Source organism: Thermobia domestica, chromosome 7 (genome assembly GCF_964235325.1).
Source record: "Thermobia domestica chromosome 7, izTheDome1.hap1.1, whole genome shotgun sequence".
NCBI lineage: Eukaryota > Metazoa > Arthropoda > Insecta > Zygentoma > Lepismatidae > Thermobia > Thermobia domestica.
Genome location: NC_137460.1, coordinates 302238899 through 302262920, shown reverse-complemented (window position 1 = coordinate 302262920; position 24022 = coordinate 302238899). Strand labels below are relative to the sequence as shown.

Here is a 24022-nt window from a genome sequence, read left to right as displayed (position 1 = left end):
CATTAGGAGTTGCAAGTGTTCAAGTAAAAATCAGAGACCTTCGAAATAAATAAATAAATAAAAAGCAAACGGGATAAACATGAAAAGCTTACATCAGAAGTATTCTGTACATAAATAATTTATGTTAAAAATTATCATTATTAAGAACATACTTAAAAAAAATTATTACCGGCGGTGGATATGGTGCAGAATCTGGTGTGTTAGCGGGATGCGTATTCAACTGTCGAATAGGACTGCTTTGACCGGAAACTTGACCAGATCCATCAGGTTCCCATCGTCGTGTTGGGGTGGATGACGTGGACGTCTCATCTCGCTAGAAGCAAAACAACAATTAATTAAGCATCGTTATGACAGGTTGCCATGAACAGTTATACATTTAAAAATGTTTTGTTTTATATATAATAAAGGAAAGGCAGTACAGGATCTTTCGATAAAAAGCACATTTATATCAGCTTTCCTTAAAAATATTTTGTAGCATGAAAAGCAATAAATTGAGAAAATGACAATAAATTTGTTATTAGTCATTAAATTTATCCTTTTACTGTGACTTTAAATACGAAGGTTAAGTCAAAATTATTCACAATGTTGACGTAACTCTCCTTACATTGTTCATACCTCTTCTTACCTCTGTCCTCGTTTATTTTGTTATGTTGTTATGGTCATGCTATAGAAGTTTGATCTTAATTCCTCCTTTCAATTTGTCTTCCTTTCAATGCAAATAGATCATGGCTGCTCCATTAGAAGTTTGCACCAAAGAGGAACAACAAGCACTGATCCGATTTTTGTGGTCGGAAGCTGTATCAGGGGGCGCAATCCATCAAAGATTTTCGGCAGAATACGGGAAAAGTGTGTACGAAAGGATTGAAAAATTCAAAAATGGTCGCACAAGTATTACGCACGAGGAAGGAGCCAGACAACCATCTACGGTTACAGATGTTGACAACATTGAGTGTGCACGTGACATGGTTCTGTTAGACAGACGAGCGACTATTGATAAAGTGGCATATCGTCTGGAAACTAGTCATGGTTCCTCATACATCTTCGGCCACAAAAACCGGATTACTGCTCGTTGTTCCTCTTTGGTGCAAGTTTCTAATGAAGCAGCCATAATCCTGCAACAAAAGGAAGACAAATGGAGGAATTGGGATCAAACTTTTATAGCATGACCATAACAGCATAATAATAAAACAAACGAGGACAGAGGTCAGTATGAACAGTGTATTTTTTTTTTTTTTTTTTTACTTACTCTCGTATTTTTTAAATTATTTTATCTTTCTGAAACATGGGAAAATTCAGCAGTGAGCAAATAGTTTTGTATGTTTTTGCTGAAACTCTTGGTTAGATTATTTTGTTGTCATCGTTGGTACATTTTCAAATTCTTCAAAATATTCCATCGTCATAGGTATTCTGCCATTACTGACAGGTCACTTACTTCAAACTCTATAAAGTACTGTCTTCCGCTAACATCTTTCTCCTGACGCAGCAATTTTCTCTTTTATACTATCGATCAATTGTAGCTCTTTTGCCCCTCTCTATTTTTTCTTCTACAGGACCTTCTATCAAGTCCCCTACGATACAGTTTATTTTCAGTCAATCTCCCAATTACTTTCTCTTCCTCTTTTCAATATTATTTAAATTGTTTTCTTCCTCTTTACTATTCTTAACTAATCTTCTTGGTTCTCGATTGGACCATCTGATTTTCTCCATTCTTCTCCACACCCACTCTTCGAAAGCCTTAAGGTCTTTTCTGCCGCTTTTGAGTACTACCTATGTTTCTGCCCAATACAATACTTCATACGAAGCGTTTTATGAGTATTTACCTGAACTCTTTATTCAGGGACTAGAAAACAGACTTTTCTTCCTCCTAAAGTTTCTTTCGTCTCCTCTGTACTTGCTTTTCTTTCACGTTCGCATTTCATGTCATACCCAGTCACCTGTTCTACTTTCTCCCTGTCAATTCACACTCCTTTTGCCATTCTAATATATTATGGAGAAAGCCAGTATATGCTATTTCTTTAGACTCTTTAACTTAACATTTTTTATTCAGTGCTGTTGTATCACTTCGTGCAAAATTATTTTTTTATCTTTAAAAAGTAAGAGACGAAACAGTTATACATTCCAATGCTTATTGTCACACTTTGATCACCTGAGTAATTTATTAGAACTGATAATACGATCGATTACTGGCTGGTTTCCCCCACACAAAAATAAATCATTTGAAAATACTTTTGCTAACATTTGTAACTTTTTAAACTGAATTCACAAAAGGCAGTGTTCAAACTACGTTTAAGGTACCTTTCAGGCAGCCTGTCCAAATTACTCATCCATTACAAGTATTTTAGAGTTGGATATTTTCTTCTTGAATTTCAGTGCTATGTCGAGCCTAGTTAAGTTATATATTAGAAAATGATTTAAGTCATGGGTTCTGACTTTTGTAGGATGAAACAGCTATTTAAATCTTGTTTGGAATATTGCAAGTGTTGTAAACGTTTCTTGGAATAATCCAATAGGACAGAGAGACAGTAAAATATCACCAAATGGTTAATGGCTAATCAGATGACGTATTTTTCACAGTTAGTGCAGTGGCCTCAAACGCAAACATTTCTAGCTTTCTCGACTTGGGTTAGCTACTTCTTAATTCGAGTAGCTTCCTCAATATACATTGTAAGGATCCCCACCTTTCAGTGCGAGTACATGTTATATCCATACAAAACGTGCTACTGTTTACAATCATCAATACAAGCAGACGATATACATGAAGTAAACAGGAGACACGAAGCCAGCACGACAAATCCCGAGGAGGAATGAGCCACCCAGAAATCACCTATAAAAATGGACCTGAAGAAGACCGAAATATCAGTTGACCTGCTCCTGAGCTAAGGAGGTTACCAAAATACTGTATCCTGAAGTCGCTACAGACTACCATGAGGTTACCATGAGCTAAAAGGTTTCCGTGCAAAAGTATTTCCTTCTTTCATCCTTCTTTGTGATAAAGAAAACTCTGATATATTCTCTTTCTGCATACGAAGACAGTTCTGTAATAATTTATAAATAAGTTTGGTGAAGGGATAAATCCCGGATTATTACTGTCTCTACCAAATAGGCATTACAATATAAACCATTACGTAAGGCTGCAAATTACTCATCTCCCAGAAGGAACAAAGTATGGATGACTTATTTAATTATTTCAGAATGCAATGTTAAAATTATTTCAGAATACAATGTTAAAACAAATATTTAATTATTTCAGAATGCAATGTTAAAATTATTTCAGAATACAATGTTAAAACAAATATTTCATTCTAACAAAAATAACAAACACGATAGCGTCTTCCAATCCAGAATTTTGTTGACTATTCGTTACCAAATCGCGAAGAAACATTCACAGACATCGTTGAAATTTAACACTATAATAAAACAGAATTTGTGGTATTTTGTCTACTTCCAGTGTAATATCGTCTTGCAGCACCGAGACTAAGCAGGTAAACCTGCAGCTTAACGAGAGAACCCAGACCGCATACCATCAAAGATAGTGGACACAGAAAGCACATATGCTTACAATTCGCTCAAGCACCTCAACAGACTGATGCTTTGGAAAAGAGGTTAAAACCTTTATATTGCATATAATGTGCATAGTAAATATTAAATTCGAATATAAAAATGAGTCACTGATATGAGAACCGTGAAAAAGAAACAATGAAATTATAACTATGTTTGATCTGCCCCTACACTTGCTTCTTCAACAAAATCCTTTCAATTTTTAATTAATGAAGTAAAAATGGAGGTCTAAACAGCTGAAATGAAAAATATTAATTATCAGCATTAACACTGACTGCTGAAGTTTCGGAAGCCACGAAATCATTCATATCTTTTATTATAGCAGTCAATCCATCCATAAAGCTCTGCTACTTCTATAGATTTCTACACACTACACAACTGTCGCTCTACCAGTTTACTATTTCATAATTAAAGCCTATGCACTTCTTTAAGTACATATTGCTTTACAGCGCAATACTACAAGAAAGAAAAAAAATACGCATATTGCAAGAGATTAACAGCCACTTACCGCTTGGCATTTGCAAAAGCCCTCTAGATACGAATTTTATTTTTTTAAATATTTTCTTCTGACACTAACAGAGAAGCATTCAACTATTTGAGTAACGTACCATCAGGGAAACAACACATATTAATTTAAATACATATCTATATCGTAACATTTTCACGTAGCAATGTATTATTACAATAAGTAATTATTAAATTTAACGTAACAATTCAGTGAATAGCAAAACGTGACATATTACAAAATGAGAGGAACGTGCTTGTGCTATAAAATAAATAAATAAATAAATATAAATCTCACGAGTAAAACACACTTATAAGGAGAATTACACTAGAACTCAGTAACTTAATATGCAAGTATACGAAGAGGAACATATTTGTAAATGGATCCCCTGATCGTACTAGGTTTACTAGTTTATTTTAGCTTATACATTTAATTATTATGATTTTTGTTTTGTGTTCACCACATTCACTCACATTTACTCTCATTCTTTCGCACTCAAGTAGGGTAGAGAATATGTGGTGGGAACATATCAAAAGCAAAACCATGCACAATACTACTCACTAAGAAACCGTACCAAAAAACACTATTGCTTGTGCGCTATTACACTGCTCGTCATTAAAAATGCAACACCAACGAGAAGACACCATGGGAAGTCCAAATTTGCAGAATATGTAAAGCATGGAAGGATGAACAATTTATTAGCACGACAGCACCGTGAGGCAGCAGAGACGCCATGTATGCCATGTAGTGATATCAAGCGGAGGCTAGTCAGAAAGCCACAATTCAGTGGTAGACAGATGTTGATGTGACGTGACTGTGCGCATACGATTGAAAGATGCCTAGTTGTCGAATGTGGCAGACCTTCCAGCATTTTCGGCCTTTGATCCTGGACAAATAATGGAGTATCACGAGTGTCGTTTATCCTTGTGCAACGTTGGAACTCGTATTGGACGAAATAGGGCCAAAGTGCACCACATATGGACTTCATGGTTCTACGAAGGCACTATACAGATACATGCCGGATCCCAACGACCACGCCATACCAGGGCCGCGAAGACCGATGCTTTGTTAGTATATATGTAGTGGATAACAGACCTACATCCCGCAAACTGGCGCAAGTATTGGAGGCTGCTGCACAGCGCCTGGTGTCCTCAACAGTTCTACGTCACCTAGTAGAGCGGGTCAAATTTGTACGGCGCCCGTTGCTGCGGCTTCCACTGACTGCATAGCATAGGTATGGGGATTACAACGGTGTCATGAACATCGCACATGGTGAACAAATGGCAGGAAATCTTTTCAGGCGAATACCGCTTCAATCTGCATTATGATGATGCCGCATTCTGTATCTGGGACTAGTGTGACACTACGGTGGGCGACGCCTGCATTTTGCACCGCCACGTCGAACCAGCACCGGGTATTATGGCGTGGGAGTGCATTGGATCCCGTGTAAGTTGTCTTACGTGTTCACAGACATTTGAAAAGCTAGCGGTATACTGACGGGATATTGGATTCGATAAAGTAAGTCTTCCTGGGGAGTACATTCCAGCGCCCTCATGTTGCACGTACTGCCCTACATTTCCTGGCTGGACACAATGTCCTCTACTTCCTATGCTGGCGCATTTCTCAGATTTTTAGCCTACTGATGAGATGTGGCATTGTGTTGAAGACGTATGCCTTGCTATACTCCAGGACATCCAAGGACTCATACTCTCAATGCCTCACTGTATTGCAGCCGTTCTGACAGCCCATGATGGGCCCTGGTCATCGCCAGTTCTGTTCCATTGTTGCCTTATCACACGTCGCAAAGACAAGTATGTTTAAACATGTACTATGGTTATGCTTGCTACTTGTACCATCAGATACAATCAGGTTCCTACCTGCCAACTTTGGCACTAATATCCTTCCTTTATTGGAGTTTAGTTTTTAATGGCGAGCACTGTACTTCGAACGGATGCTTTTAAAAATTCGCCAGCATCTCTATAAACGGAAGAACAAATATTTATACATGTCTCAACACACGAATTACATACAACAGGATTAAGTGTCCTGTAAGCGCTTGAAAGAAATGGGTGAATACTACCATTAGACTACACTCACAAATCATAGCTTTCCAACTTACAGTAGAATTGAGTATGAATCGTGTGTCACATACTTTTAACCAAAACGGTTTATAACGCAAACATCTGTAGTGGCCCTTACTTATCACTGTCAGACCAAATATTGGTGCCAGTAGAGTTAAATAGTCAGTTCATTATCTTTCTTATGCCCGGTCAAATATACTGTTAAGAGGCCCGCAAGACTATGGTCGTCCTAGAGTGAAACTGATTACCCTGGAGTGAAACATAATTACAAAGAATAGTAAGGAAACTTTTACTGCGTCAGCACTACGTCATGGACTGTCACCTTCAGAGCCATTATTACGTACGTTCACTCGGTAGGAGATGCATTTCATGCAAAATAATAATAACAAAATAAAATGCACACTAAGGTCAAATTAAAAGCCAAAAATTATAAAAAGCAGAGCTGGAAACTAGGGGAGATGAACAAAAGCTGTAGCCGAAGAAGGGAAACTGCAATCTCTTCTGAAAAGACAATGACTTACCGATCGATGACGTCTGTGGCCACGGAAGGATCGCCTAAGAGACCCCTGACGTGTTAGAGATGCATGCCTCACCTGGCAAATCAAAAGAAAGGACAAAAACCCAACCATATCACCAGCCAGCCATCACCATACAATACAATGAGCATAGGGTGACTGACATAACACAAGTTTTAAGTCAGGAGGCAACAGACAAGGGTAGCGAGGAGAAAGAATGTTTAAGAGTTTTCACACACTCACACAACAGTTCATAGAAGAAAATTTAGTGTCCAATTGAAAAGTACAATGTGATATAAAATCAAAATATATTCAATATTAGGATTCACAACGTATCACTCAGGAATCTATATCCTGCATCTGGAAAATGTTTTGTCAGAATATAAAGGAAGATATACTAATCATCAGAATCTGTTAACGTCTTGGATGTCATGGCTACTGCTATATTAATTTTATATTTGTTTACTGAATATTTACAAAATAGAGATAGTACTTATTTTACTTCGATGTTTTCAAAATTTTACTAAAAATCACATTCATGCTTTACGGTTTATAACAGACAGTTCTAAGAAGCTGCAAGATTTCGTCACTAAATTCTCTTAATTGCTTTTAGTGGGAGGAGTGAGTCAGAATCTGTGTGTGCCAGTATTTTACTACTGTCTTAGAATGAACTTGGGACTGATTGGCTGAAGATTCCCTAAGGGGATTCTATGAGAAGTCAAACTACAGCTTAACGGTGTCGTTCAGTTTGTTACCAACAAATATATATATATATATATATATATATATATATATATATAAGTAATAATTTCTCTGCGTTTTTTTAAAAGTAAGTACTAAATACTACACAATAAAGTAGTCAATGTCTTTTGGACGATTTTTGTTCTTGATCAGTTTATTATCTAAGTCCCCAATATTTCAACTGATTTTATTAAAAGAAAAAAAACTGAACAGAAATTTTAATGTTAATCCTCTCACTTCTGCAGCAATATTTTGAAGAACATGTAAAAATGCGGTGAGACTCATGAGAATCTATAAAATGGTATTCAAAATCCTAATCCGAAAGTGAACCAGGGTCTCTCACATTTAACCATTTTCAAAACTGCTATTCATTGAACAGCTTTCCTTTTCTGATCTGTTTACTTAATCCCATGTGAATAATTCGCCTCAACGTTTCCTTAGCTTTATGAATCGGAGCTGACAAAAGTGAACTTAGTTGAATGAATACCGAGGCTATATGAAGCGACCTACAGTTTAAGGTGGAATCTAGACAAATTTGCCGCCCCCGTGCAATGGCATCATCTCCCGCACTCTTTCTCCAGAAAGAATAAATCTTAAAAGCTACCATTTTAAGTATGCTACCCCATCATGAACAACGAAGGGAAGGAATGGGTGCTCACACTCAGAAAGGCCTAAACACTACAAACACAATCTCGTGTTTTCTCTTCTTTAAATAATAATCTATGTTAGTGAAACACAAAGCAAATAGACCTGCACAAGAAAGATGACAATCCTTTTTAGAGAATTCAAGATCGAGCTTCAATCTCAATATATTAATTTGTAATTTCGGTGCAACCAGCTCTTTTATCTTTGCTTCTTGATTTTCCTTCTACATCTGTTTTAAAAAAAATGTTTCCATCATCAATGGTAAGGAACTTGCTTGAGACAAACAAGGACAGTTTTCATATAAAAACAGTGATAACTAACTAATGAAACAGATGTTCGCTACTGTTCGAGAACTGAGTTCTTGTATTTGACAACAATCGAGCAATTCATGCTGGGGTTTGTTTAAACATTTGCTTTAGCACTGTCCATGTGACCGTCAACTAATGGGACCTGAGCATGATTTATGAATGTAGTATTCAAATAGAGGGTCAGCTTAGAAAATTTAACTATCATCATCATGAAGTCTGTTTCCAACAAGAAATATTAATTTTAAATAATATAGTTATGACAGATTTTGACGTCCTTCGAAAACTTGCCAGTCCTGTATGTACCACCGTAATGTGTTCAAATTTCAAGTCTTCCACTACCGTGAATCGAACCCTGGACTCAGGCTGGCCACTAAACCAGCAGGAGGGGCAATCAATCGTTCACATAATGCTTCACTGAAAGCTTCACGAGAAACATATGGTTTGGTTTGGCATCTAACTGCAGGTAATTTTGAAAGTTTGCGTAACGATTTTTTAAGATCTATTTCATTCATGGAAAATAAAATTACTTATAGGTTAGTGTAAAATGTGGCACTTGGAATTTAACAGCAAAAAAATGTCACAATATTACCATTACACTGAAAAAGTCTCATGTTCTCTCCACATACTATATCAATGATTTCCCTATTACACATTCTGCTAGTCATAATGATCTTGATGTCATCTATGATTCGAAACTCAACTTCTCTGACCACATCTTTCAACACTTAGAAATTCAATGCGCATGTTGGAGCTTCTTTATCGATTTACTGAACTACGCACTGTTGCATCACTGACAACTTTTTATAAAGCTCTAACAGCGCCCAAGATTGAATACTGCTCTCTCATATGGGCCATAGCAGCACCTACACACCTCTCTAGACTTTATTCTATTCTCAACTACTTTATTGCTATAGTACATTTTCGTGTTTCCGCATTTGGAATATTACCTAAGGAGGAAATCTTGTGGTATCTTAATGTCAGACTCGCGAGTACGCTCAAATAACTCTGACCTGAAATTTCTTCATAACATAGTTAACGGAAACTTTAAAATTCGGAAACATTATTTCAGGAACTATCATTACGTATCCCTTCTCACATACCCACCTATTCCATCTTGCCCGCCCTAGGTTGGCAATTATCCAGAGGTCTCTTTTTCTTTTACAGAATACCGAAGTTTTAATTTAACAACTGATGCAAACTTTTTTTTTTTTTTTTTTTGAGCTACCCGGTGTTTGAAAGAGCAATTAAACGAGTTTTGGCGAAACAATATTACTTTTGCACTATTTGTTTACAGTTTTTTCCTGTTTGTTACCATTTCCATGAGTAAAATGGCAAAGTTATGCTGTATCTGGGAATTTGTTCAATAAATAAATAAATAATAATAATAAAAGAAACCGAATTTGATTTTTGATCACATTGCACTCTTCAAATTGTATTAATTTTGTATTAGTATTTTTACATATCAATTAGAAGTATACATGCGTGTCTGCAATATTTAACAATATTTTGTTTTATTTATAAAAAATAAATACGAATCTTATAAATAATAAAATAATATACTTAATATGTTTTGGAACATATATTAGTGTAAAAATTACGATTAACGTGTTATTTCCATATATACTATAATCTAGGTTACCTAAATACCACTATTAAAAAAAAAAAAAAAAAAAAAAAAAAAAATCAAAAAGATATCCATGCAAGTTGCCAAACATCTAACACTGACAAAAACTAAGATATTTTCGTTCTAACAGAAAACAAATAACGTGAACACTAACCCACATGCTACAACAATGGAGTTTTTACACTTGCCTCACTCTCAGGTTGTATCCCAGCCCGCAAACAGAACCGGACATAATCGCAACTAAGAAAAAAATATCTAAAAATCTTGTTAAGTATTGAACTTTCAATCTCACCTTAGGGCAGGACCACCTACGATATTAACATTCTAGGACCACATACTTCGTTCAATCATCGCTACACAACAATTTAATTCTTCTTAAGTAATTATATCTTGTATATATGATTGCAAAGTAAGTTTTTGTTTTATACTTGAATTAGACTTTTTTTTTTTAATTGTTCGTCAAATGATGTCAAATGACTCATAAATTAAAAAAAAAAAAATATTTTTACGTTTATGAACAAACTTAAGTTCTCTCAGCTTTTTAGAGATACAGTTACATTGTACAGTTTCATTTACCGCAACACACATTCTTTCAACAAATGAGTACCATGCAGAATTATTACGAACTATTCTGCAGTATGATTTAAGATTACAATTTTTCGTCACATGTCTTTATGGTTTTGCGTGCCCACACAGTATTTCGGCTACAACAACTCCAGTTCAGTTTCACCAACTGATGAAGAGTGTTAAAATTTAGTTACAGCGGATATTAGAATTGGCTTTTTAAGACTAATTCTACATTTTTCTGACACACTGTCTTCCAGGATAGGCCATCTGGTTCTCGAAATGTTTTAAAAGTATGTTTTAAAGGAGTTTCTATTGTTATAGCTTTATCTGTCTCTGCGTAGGCTGAACTGTATGACTGTTTGTTGTTTTATGTTAAAATCATTCGGTAGTTATTCTATGTTTATTTATGAAGAACAGTTATTTATTTATTTATTTATTTATTGAAACAGAACAACAGGTATTATATCCAATTACAGTGTTCATCTTTCATGAAATAATATATTTACAATTTCCCTTTTAAACCTTGTGAGGCAATCAGCGTAAATATATATATTATTTGTCATTTTTAAGAGTCTGTTGTAGGTTGCACTAATCCTCCATGTTGGCGACTTATTTAGGATATTAGTCCTTGCTTTTGCACAATAAAATAAGTTATAGTTTTCTGGACGTGTTTTTCTACCTGGAACGTTTATTTGAAAGCTCGAAAGCAATTCGTTGCAGTCTAGCTTATTATTAAGTACCTTGTACAAAAATATCATGTCAGATAACGTTCTTCTTTGTTTGAGAGTTAGAGTTTCAAAATCCCTATTCAATGAATTAGTGTTTTCAGTTCTTGGGAAAATGTTTGTTTCCTTATATACAAGATATCTAAGAAATTTGGATTGGATTTTTTCTATTTTTAGTGAGTTAATTTTTGTATCTGGGTTCCATACAAGCGTCGCGTATTCGAGTTTGGATCGAACGTAAGTTTGATATAATTTATGAAGTGTGGCAGGTTTACGAAACTCCCTACTAATTCTTAGAATAAACCCAAGATTTCTGTTCGCTTCATTTATTATGTTATCAATATGTGGTTCAAATGTAAATTTCGTATCATACATTACTCCTAAATCATTGACAGTACTTACAACGGGTAGTTGAGTCTCATTAATTGAATATTTAAATTGCACTGGTTTTTTACGTTTTGTAATACTCATGATTTTACATTTACTAATATTTACATTCAATAAATTACTTTGACACCATTGCACCACTGAATTTATGTCTTGTTGAAGTTGATTACAGTCATTTATGGAATTTATACATCTAAAAAGTTTGAGATCATCGGCATACAACAGTTTGTGGGAATACGTTATACATCTAGGGAGATCATTTATAAATATTACAAATAGTAGTGGACCCAAATTTGATCCTTGTGGAACACCAGATAGTTGCAAGTATTCGGTTGACTTGTATCCCTTATATACAACGAACTGCCTTCGGTCTCTCAAATACGACTCGAAGAGCCCAATTAACTCTGCGGAGAAGTTAAATTAACGTAGTTTCTCTATTAGTACCTTGTGATTTACTCTATCAAATGCTTTCGCAAAATCGGTGTAGATAATATCTACTTGACCACCTTGATCTAGGGTTCTTGCTACAAAATTGTTAAGAATACTGAGATTTGTGACTGTCGATCTACCCTGGACGAAGCCATGCTGATATTCTGAAATTGATAGTTTTATATGATTTTCAATCCGTTTATAAAGAATAGATTCAAACACTTTAGCAAAAGTACTCAATATTGATACAGGCCTATAATTTTGAATATCTTTACCATTATTAGACTTAGGAATGGGACAGACTTTTGTTATTTTCCATTTACTGGGGAATTTACAAGTAGAAATAATTAGGTTGAATAAAATATAGAGTGGAAGTAGAAAGTGTTCTTCACATCCCTTTACTATATAATCTGGAATACCGTCAGGTCCTATCGTTCCTTTCCCCTTCAGTTTTCTTATTGCTTTTTTAATTTCAGTCATCTCAATTTTTAGAATCCTTAATTTGTCCAGTGTCTCATATGAGCTGTTACTATTACTACTGCTATCCATGATATCTTCGTTATTATAGACTGACTGAAAATATGTAGCAAATGAATTTGCAATCTCGTCATTACTAACTAATTCTTGGCTATTGTATGTCAGCGTGTTACAATTAAGGTGTTGGGTCTTAGTTTTAACAAAAGTCCAGAGCTGGGAAGGATCAGTTTGTAACGTGTTTTCTGTATTCGCAACAAAGTTACTATATTCTGTTCTAATTTCTTTTTTAAGTTAATTTCGTAACTTCTTAAATTCTAGTAAGTGATAAGCTATATTTCTGCTATTGTGCTTAATTGCCCTGTGGTGATGGGCTTTTGTTTTTATTTTCCTAATTATATTCTTAGTAAACCAATGCAGAGCCTTGCATATTACGTAATTACTTCATTTATTATTCGTATTGTTCTGTCTTGAGATTCCGTTGGTGTTTTCACTCTCCTTGCATACTGTACATAACATTTCAATGGGTCAGAAATTTTGATACAAATGAGCAGATCTTTTCTCAGCTATTGTGAACTTATCTCATTATTTGCGCAACAACATATCCTGTGGAACCTCTTGTTCTGAATCAACCAGTTAATCACGAGCTGCCTAACTAACTGCTTTACGTTTTCAATACGAACTTTGCCACCATTAGCCTATAGTGTGTACAGTAAAAATCTGATATTTGTGTAAACTTTAATTTATAAGACCATTTAATCGCGATTCCTTGAAGACTTATTTATTTGGTTTCACAGTACTTCGAAAATTTATTATTTCTTAGACAGCAATACGAAAATGCTATTCCATAAAAATACACGAATCATTTCAAATGTTTAGCCAATTTTGGAAACACAATTACGCTCATACCACTCAGCATCTCAAAGTCCACTACATTTGTTTAACGAGATAAACTGACGCATGTTTATAATAACTTGTAACAACAAAAATAAGTTATGCCCCTACCCATTTTTATTGGATCAGGAATTAAATTTACTAGATGCCCTCGGTAAACTCTTACCTTTATCGGTATAATCTGGATCACTTACATCCAAGTCCACTCACAATCATTTATCGAACTCTACCGATGAAAGTAACAGATTATCGGTCATTTTGTGCATTTAATTCCAGACGCAATAAAAATGTTAGATGCCTAACACACTTCTAAATTATTACAAATTGTAAATTAGGATAAAGAATTGATTCACATTCACAAAGATTAATTATCAGAGAAGAAATTCTCGCCATTAAATCAATCTAACCCAAGTACCATTGTTGTTATGCATCTCAAAGTTCGATGTCTGGTCGGTCCCTGGAAAGTACGATACTAATTTTCTTGTCTCGGCTTACCCTGTCTGTTAAGTGACAATGAAAACTAGAAGGCGGCCGAAACGTGGCACCTCTTTTACGTGTGGAACCTTAACCTTTTACCATCCTACTCCTAGTTGCCTTACACGAAGATCATGTCTGTAATTGGAACTCGAGGCATACAAGAGACGAGTTTTTGTAATCTTAATTAACCAAAGCATAGTCACTGGCGAATACATACTGCGTTATTCTCCCTATTCACCCATTTGTTTCAAATATTTCTAGAATCTTCAATTTTATTAACACTGCTTTTAAGACTTTATCAAGGTCGTACGTTCTCTTTAAACAAAATATACAAGAATACGTGGACTTTACCATATTCATTATGTATGTTTAATATTTACAGAAATACTGTTATTATATCGTAAACAATATTTTAAGAACAAAATGAATTAGTAATTTTTCACGATTTTGTATTGAGTCTATAAACTCTCATGTTCATTGTGAAAACACAGTCGAACTACCAAATACAGTCAATACCCCTGATATTTCCCAGTGTTACAGCTACACATTTATCTATGACTACAACCAGTGGAATGTACTTACCCTGACAGGTTCTGCGGAGTGTTCCCTTTCTCTCTCGCGAGGTTTCCTTGTGGTTCCAGGACTCATGGTTACATCCGCTTGATAATGAACGACAGGCAATCGATCCGGATGCTCTTTCAGTTGATGAACAATGTCTTGCACCAATTCGATGAAGATCTCAGAGTGGTGTTCGGGAAGCAAATTTTCCTCAACCTAAATTAAAATTACAAATCATTAATTCTTCAACAAAGTCTACCTAGTTTTCTACTTATTTCTCAAATGTTTGAAAACTTTTCTCATTCATTTATAACGCCTTTATTAGAAAATCTTTTATTAAGTTAACTCAAAGTTTCAATAAGAAGGGTAATGTAGCATGAACCAAACAAGTTTCGTTACACATTGTTGGGTCATACGATGGACTTCTAAACCAAGGCGGTCCAATATCAAAATATGCATCTACTACTTCCGGTTTTCACAGATGACTAAGGGCGCAAATAAATCTATTGTTGGGACGATGGATCTCTCTTTCTCATATTACATATAGTGAGAGAAAAAGCTTCTCTCTATCTATTACTCTTCTTACTCTATAAAGATCAATGGTGATAGATTTTTACAAATGCCGATCTGAATGATCATCAGAAAGCCCACTTGACGCGAGCTGGGATCGAACCAGAGACCACTAAGCCACCGCGGCCCCCGATTATACACCTAGGCTAAGGGTGACGATCATAATGAGATGTGTGATAATGGTGGAATGAAAGAAGTGGGAAGAAACGGGAGAACCCCCAGAAAATCCACGTGCATGGTGTTTGTCCACCACAAAGTTCACTTGGCGCCAGCAGGGATCGAACCAGGGATCCCAAGCATCCGAGGTGAATGCTCTATCACTGAGCCACCGCAGACACCAAAATTTTATTTCAAAATGTTCTCCTGTCCTAGGTTCAATATTTGTGATAATCAATGCTTTCGTTCAAACTTAGAGATGGGAAGGGGGCATGTTGGCTCAGTGGTAGAGTGCTTACCTCTGATGGGTGGGTTCCCCGGCGAAGTAAGTTTGGGGTGAACAAAATCGTGTTCGTGTATTTTCTCGAGATACTTCTGTCTCCTTCCACCAATTCTTCCATTATTCACTTGTTGTTCATTCTCCCTTAGCTAAAGGCCATGATCGTGGGACGTTAAACTCCAAGATTTCGTTTTCATTTTTAAAAGAGATTAACACAGTAAAACTTCCCATACTTAAATTCACAGCGTAGTTTGGAGGTAAAGAAGAACAGGTATTAAAAAAAAAAACATTGCAGACATCTGTACATATTAAATTTAAGTGTCTGAGATATGATTAAGTTGTAATTATTATAATAAAATGAGTGAAACAAGATAACAGAGAGACAGTTACGCAACATTGATAGCGAGATGAAGATGGCTGTATTATTACTTTTCGATGATTTCTCACATTCTACTTTAAAAAGTGGAAAATTTCAAAAATTCTGATCTGCATGATAAATATGAAACAACCATGCATACTACACATTGGTCAAAATATAAATATTATTTAGAAATACAAGAATACCAAGGGGTACAATTCAAGATTCACAAATAATAAGTTTTCTACACTACATCCAAGAAGAAATAAATTAAATGTAAAGAATCTCTCTCAGTATGACTCTTTCAGAAATGAAATCTTGGGAGTTTAATGCCCTTTACGCTAAGGAAAACGATGATTAAAGCAAATGAATAATGATGGAAGAATTGGTGGATTAAGAAAATGGGAGGAAACAGGAGTACCCAGAGAAAATCCACAAGTACGACGTTGTCCATCACAAACTTATTTGGCCGAGGATCGAGCCAGAGACCTAATGCACAAGAGGTAAGCGCTCTACGACTAAACCACCGTGCCTCCCATGTACACTCATGTACAAAATGATTGTCGCATATCTATAAATATTCTGTTGTAGGAATATAATTTGATAACGATTTCGTCCGATATTTCTTATAATGTTAGTATGTGTATAATGGGCAAAGACATCTATGTGGTAAATTTCATGTCAAAAGAAATGTAAATAAGAATAATATAACAAAAAATAATCTTTCTTGTTCATTTAGCAACATTTTGTTTTATTCATTCTAATTTTCGTATTTATAATTCTTTCCCCTATGAAATTTACAACAAATATACATTTCCATTATACACATAGTAACAGTATTAGAAGTACCCTGGAAAGTCACTATCAAATTATATTTCAACAACAAGACAGTTATAAATATGCGACAATAATTTTGGACATGAGTGTACTTTCGTACCTGAATACTTAATCTGATAGGAAGTTGTACTTTTCTGTTACTTTCATAATCAGGCGCTCAAGTTATTCACCCAGCTACTTCCTGTAGAGTATGATATACTGTTAACTCGATTTGAGATATCTGCTCTAATGGACGTGGATTCACATTTTTCCAGTGGTCATTATATTATTATTAATATTATTGGTGTGTCAGTGCAAGCATGTCATATATGAATGACCTTTCACTTCCTTTGGACAAACAAAACATGTTTATGAACTACAAGTATATAAAATGTACAAAACAAGTACTTCAAGTTACTTCAAAACTGGATACTAATACGGGCGGTCTAGTTGTCAAAAAATAAATAACTATTAGTGTTACTATAAAATTAAATAAAATGAATTACTGTAAGCCCATTATTCAATATCCGCGTTCACGATGGATACATTAAAAAATTACGTAAAAACGTCAAAAATTCCATGCACTCGGCTTTTTTTTTTTTAAAATTTGTCATGTCTTAACGTAAATTCCAGGTTGTAATGTTTTTAACAAATTAGTATACACCCTGATTAACAACGCTTAAGCATGTTAAATTCGCCCCAGCATTATATTGGTGAAGAAACTGCCGCAAAATCTGTCGCTGCCGTACAAACAGAACTTGGAATCTATGTCAAGTCGACAACAAGCACTCGGGTACACGAACATTTGAACGATATGGACCTAAGTCGTCTAACTCATGTTCAAGTATATTAGAAGTATAATTCCACTGAAACATATAAATGTACACCTTGTTGTGAAGGGACATATACTTACCAAGTTGTTGGCTATTTCTGCAGGCACCATATCCTCACTATCGAATTTAAAAGTGACAGTCTTCTGTTTACTAGTTTCCATTTGACACTCAACCACTGAGCCACTCACACTCAACACGGTAAGCTTTGGTCCTCGTTCTCCTGTTTTTCGTCGCTTGCCACCTGTTCGTTTCCGCTCAATTCCTTTCTTCTCACCCTGATCTCCGGCTTCTAAGCCACTCTCCGTTCCGCCACTGAAAAATCAAGTTTCAAATAAAAATATTACCTGTACCATCACAAGCAACATTCGCTTAGAATTATTGTGATTTTTTTGTTTCTGTGATGATTAGAAGATGACGTAAGAATGTAACTCTTTCTACGTCAATATATAAAGCAGGGAATGAGTTTAATGATACAAGCGCCATCTGGCTAATATAAGAAAAAAATCTGTACCTTTTTAATATAATACATGTAACGAAGCAGAAATAAGAAAGAGGTCATTGACTAATTTTGAGGGGGATCTCGATTGAACCTCTCAAAATCTTGATCACCAGTCCTAATTACCCAATATAATATTGACTAACGAATGACAAATACATATATTACGACATCTACGATAAAAAGGCAAAGCTTTCAGAGAAACGTTCTTCTCAGACTCAATACTATTTTCTTCTTACATATTAATATACATATATTGTAAGAGTAACCAGAAGTCCCATTTTTTACGAAGTCGTCTGGTGTCCAGAGAAAAATACAAACGGAATGTAAACCGTCGAAATGAGGAACACAAACGGGAACATGGAAATATGATGGCACAACATTTCGAGATGAATTTTCTACACATATGCTCGCAATTTCCGCGGAGCATTTCGCCTAGACTTCCTTTTTATGGGTGACAATTTACGCCCACACTCCGCACATATTACGTCTGGTTATTTGAAGGGAGAAGACATCATCCGAATTGGATGGTCTGTATACTCATCGAAACTTCATCCAATCGAGTATGTTTGGGTGCTGATGTCATATTTTTCTGCCTTATCGTTTGAGTCGACTGCAAGACATGGTATTTCAATCGCAGACTACATACAAATACTACAATCTGGAAAAGTTTAGTAATGTCTTCGTACCATGGACAGGGTGTCTACTAAAATTCCAAAATTAAATTTCGTGACTTTTTCGTGACCTTTTCTTCACCAAATCATAAAATTTCCTAACATTTTCAAGAGCAAATTTGGGTGCGAATTAGGCCGAATTTTCATCCATGCGATAGAAACGTACTTTGCTTGCGATTTGGTAGCGTCTAAAGCCGACCATAGACATTTTTGGTGGTGAATTTTGACGTTTTATACAACGAAAGTTTCGAATCTTTACTTACTTTTGTACATTTAAAAAAATTGACTCGAAAGCCAAATTTCGTGACTTTTTCGTGACTTTCATGACCGTTTTCTAATTTCGTGACTTTCGTGACCGATAGACACCCTGATGGAGCAATCACTGGATAGCTTCCTACCTACCGTCCTTCCGTCAATTATCACAGATGAATCTTTCAAATCAGGGCTAATTTATTGACTCAGAATTAATGCCTCTTTTCAGTGTCAAAGCCACATTAAGACAGGATCTACTGTTTACAGTAAAATCGCAGCCACTATTCGCAACTTTATCCCAGGCTATGTACGAGAGGGTACCCAAAACAAACCGAAATTATTTATTTACATTTTAAGCACAAAACCTTCAATCCCCTTCAAAGTACTATCCGCTTGTCTACTCCGTTTCAAAGTGTTATTAATAAACTTGTCTAATCTTTTAGTATATTTTTCAAACAAACATCGCACTGAACTCTAAGTCACTCCCGACAGCTCCACAATATCTTCAATGGTCCGTCGTCGATCTTCGTTGATGATTGCACCAATTTTTTCAACATTTTCATGTGTTCGGGCCGTGGAAGGACTATTAGAACGAGGTTTGTCATCAATTGATATTTCACCATTTTTGAAACGGGAAAACCACTCAAAACACCTGTTTTCTCCATAGCATCGTCCTTGTACGCAGTTTTTAACATTTCAAGTTTCTGTTCCACTTTTTCTGAGCAAAGAACAGAATTTCACTGCCGCACACTGTCCATGACAATCAGTCATTGCAAAATCGACGATCACATAAAACAGTTGTCAGTATAAACTCTGCCAAAACTAGTCCTGATCTTGTGATGGCACTTGGCTTACTGACTCGGCGATGTTCGCTCTATGCGCTCCTAGCGGCAAAGCGCGGTACTACAAAAGGTCTAACCACTAAAAAAAAATAGTTCCGTTTCTTCTGAGTACCCTCACGTACACCTATACAGGACTCAACGTAAGATCAACACATGTAATCACAGAATCACCGAAAGAATTCAGTCAGTGCTGTGGCTACAAGGCTGAGTCACAATGTTTTACTAACAGGTCACAGGAAAAACTTTCAACCTCAATGTCATATTCTAGTATTATTTCAGTTGAAAGGAATTAATGGGTATGATACAATCACCGGCCACGTGAAATAATTCTTAAGTATATTTGTGCTGAGACGCTATGTAATTAACTTACACTTCCGGAGGTGCCGTCTGCACTCCACCGTCATTGGCGGCAGCTGTGTCAATGTCGACTGGAGCCGACTGAGACGCCGTTGGTGGTTGAGATACAATTTGCTGCTGCAACTCCTGAGCACTAGCAATATCCAGTGGCTATACAAAACCAAAATAACAGTTATTAGAATAAAACTCTACGTTATCGATTATTACATAATAATCTGTTCTAGTAGCTATTAACATTATTAATCGTGTTGTCACTAAATTTTATGAAGCTTATAAACCAAGCATGCATTTATATTGAATCACTATTTCTAAAAGAAGCGAATAGCCACCAAATGGAAGAGAATAAGGGAATTTAGCACTCAGACTAATGTAGGCATTAAAAAATAATAAAATAACTATATACAACGTTTACTTCGAAATAATTACCCAAAAAAGAACTACACTTACATTTTTTGATAATTACTTGTGTCATATGAACTTTACGGTAGTGTAATGGTCTCGTACAAACCCTGTGATACTCATCGTTAAAATTCAGACGCTAGAAAAATTATGAATACTGTATGAAACGAACTACAGGAAGTGAGAAAATTCATTTACTTTGAACCGTTACCTGACATTGACCGCTTTCTCTGAAATCTCTTACAGCGTACGTCAGGAACTACGTGTCTTATAATTAGATATATACCTCATTTTATGATGTATGAGATTTTAAAACCTCCGCTCGAAGAAATAGAAATGTATTTTTACTTTACCCTTCGCCAAGCAGAGGACACTTGAAAGAAATTTGTTTTTCTTTAGTTATTAACGTCATGTTTACGTACACCAAAGATCGGTTTCCTTGGTTCAATATGAAGAAAAACTTAAAATCCTTATTTGTTATCTCCAACCGTGTTTAGTAGTTCGGGAGTTGGTTTGGCTTACAAATCAAATCAATTCCAAATTTTTACCTTATATTTCTATATTTAATACAATTTTCCAAGGAGGAAACAATAAGTATATTTTAACTTAAGATATAAATTTACGAACTCAGTTTTTATCAAGACGACGGTTTTGTCAAGATATATAATATAAAAATGTTTTAAGTACAGGTCTTTCTTATGGAGACTGAGATATTCAATACTTCAATAGACTGTGAATTACGTTTGAGATCTCAAGCATTTAGATACGACGGAAAATTACGGATAACTGTATTTGGCATCACTCTTATGCTCTTCAATTCTTGAATTGATTTTGAGTTTAACGTTCTTTTCAGCAGCGAGGATATATGAGACGGGACCTACTGATTAACGTCAAATCCGAACCACATGAGCTCCCGCCGAAAATCGAACCCGGGTCTCCCACTTCAAAGGCGCGTACGTGTTCTTCAATTGTGTATGTATGTTTTGGTCACCTCAATGTAGATTTGTGATCTACTATTACTAGTCTGGTTGAATATAAAGTCCACTCATTAAGAATAACGTATTCATTTTGTAACGCTAGCAAAGTACGTGGGACGGCCGATGGAACAGCTGTAAATTAAATAAACACATCAAAAATCCATGAATTTGAAATACGTATCATTGTAGAATTTAAATCAACATTTTCGAGAAACCCTGCAATCCAGTTTCCTTCCTATCTTTTGCTAACTTATCCAAACATTCCGTAACATCTTGCGAATATTTCCATCTTTATCCTTCCTATTTTAAACATTTCAATCCAATTACTTGCATTATATTTAGCGATTATTTTAAATATTGTAGAACTCCGTGTGAAATATCCTTCAGGTGCCAAAGCAAGATTAATAAGTGAATCGCGAACAAAAATTCATACGTAACCTACACGTCTTTCAACAATAGCTTAGGAACTAATAACAAATTGAGTTCTGTGAGCCACACAAGATCTCTGTTAAGTCATCAGAAATCTACTTGTAAGTTGTCCATTCGCTTTGAAGTTGTTGACAAAGTAACCGAGGTGAGAATGTACCAGCTTTTCCAAAACAATACCTACAAATTTGATCCAGTGTGGAATTTAAATATAATTTCTCTCTGATCCTGTGTTTCCGCATTAAGCGGAAGATCTTTCAATGTTGATGCGAACAGCTTTGTTGAAATTATGACCTGATATGAGCAGCATCGCTGACGACAGCGGTTCAATTACATTCACAAACTTTTGGTTTAACGTTTAATCTACAGATTAACAGGGAATCGAACCGAGGTCACGCTAACTATTAGGCCACGAGGGAGCTCAATTACATTCATGAACGTGTTACGTATTAAAATAGAGAAAAATGTCTTGGACTGTAATATTATATGTTATACTACCAAACAAAATGGTGGAAACTACAGAAAATGTTTTCTAGAATAAAACATGCGTATAATTAACGTTGTCATGCGTAAACAGAATAAAAATAAAATAAAATAAAAATACAGGATTTGAATGTTCAAATATCTGAAAACAACAAAAACTATGTATTTCAAGAAGGAACTTGCTGAAAAAGAAAATCAAATGTAAGCAATCTTACACCCAATTGAAATAAAGTTCGAACATAGACAAAATGAGCACAAAAGTGATAGCCATTTCCCTTTTCGGTTATTACTCTGTAACATTAATGATTCCGTAAATGGATATCGACTTTTGTGACTGAGAGTACAAATATACAAGATGTTTCGTTACGAATGTAATATTCTTATAAAAAAAACTACAGCAAAATAAACTAAACTGTTTACTTTCAATGATCTACTTTCAGCTACGATGGTGAATTCAAAGAGCCATCATTAATAAACACTCATTCAATAAAAGGAAGAAAAATCATTACTCTTCTAATTTTATTAATTTAGTTGAATAATGGACTCATTTTATTGATTTACTCTTAATTGAATAATTTAATCATTTTTATTTTACGGTTGTTAACCACTTCAAGTAAAATTCTGCCTTTTTAAGTAAATTATAGACTTTCAGCTAAGCAGGTACTACTTTATTGCTATTTACCGTGGGATTATGGTTCATATCTCGTTTTTCCACAATAGAGCAATCTTTCAAACGGATAGCAAATCACATTTCCCTATCATGTCCCTGAGGCGGAAAATTTTAAGTGAAATAGGGATGTTTCCCGAGATTGTATTTTTTAAATTTGAGCCCCCCTGATGCCTACCGTGTTAACGCACATATCTCAAAATCAACTGAAAAATTCTAAGCCGTATACTGAATGTATGTACACAATTTTAAGCTTCTATCTTGAATAGAAAGGGGCGGGGAAAATATTTACAAATGAGCTAAGAGCATCCCCACAATGCCTCAGATGACCCGAAAAGACCCGGATGTAATACAAAAATTTCCTGACACATCCCTATTTACCCTTGGGTCATGTTTTGTACCTCATTCGCTTCAGAACAGAATAGTCTTTCAAACGGAAAACCCACATGAGCCTATCATGTCCCCCAAGGAGGGAAATAAAGATTTTTGAAGAAAAAAATCCCTTTTTTCTAATTTGAGCCCATCTGGACCCCTCCTGTTTTAATGCACAGCTCTCAAAATCAACTAGAAAATATTAAGGGGTATACTGAATGTGTGTACAAAATTTCAGGCTTCTATCTAGAATAGTAAGGTGAAAAAATATTTACCAATTTGTTAAAGATATCAACACAATGACCCAGACTACCGTATAAAATAGGAAATTTTCTGAGACATCCCTATTTATTCTAGAATCATGGTTCATACCTCATTCTCTTCAGAATAGAATAACCTTTCAAACGGCACCATTCACATGTCTCCATGTATTTAAGCCGGCAAAATTACGAAGAAAGGGATTTTTGTTAAAAAATCCTTTCTGCTCTTCTGGACCCCCTGTGTTAACTCAGAGATCTGAAGAATACTAAGGGGTACACTGAATATATGTGCAAAAATTTCAATCTTCTAGGTGGA

General features: G+C 35.3%; 1 protein-coding gene across 10 annotated transcripts in view; it reads right to left on the bottom strand.

Annotated features, from left to right (window-relative positions):
• Positions 1 to 24022, bottom strand: part of Wnk (Wnk kinase) — a 297369-nt gene that overhangs the window by 81754 nt on the left and 191593 nt on the right. For all 10 annotated transcript variants that reach the window (XM_081766830.1, XM_081766829.1, XM_081766833.1 and 7 more), the window contains 4 exons: positions 20136 to 20272; positions 17582 to 17813; positions 14513 to 14704; positions 170 to 313 (listed from right to left, as the gene is read on the bottom strand). In XM_081766830.1, coding sequence (XP_081622956.1) covers positions 170 to 313; positions 14513 to 14704; positions 17582 to 17813; positions 20136 to 20272 — 705 coding nt within the window. The remainder of the gene's footprint in view (positions 1 to 169; positions 314 to 14512; positions 14705 to 17581; positions 17814 to 20135; positions 20273 to 24022) is intronic.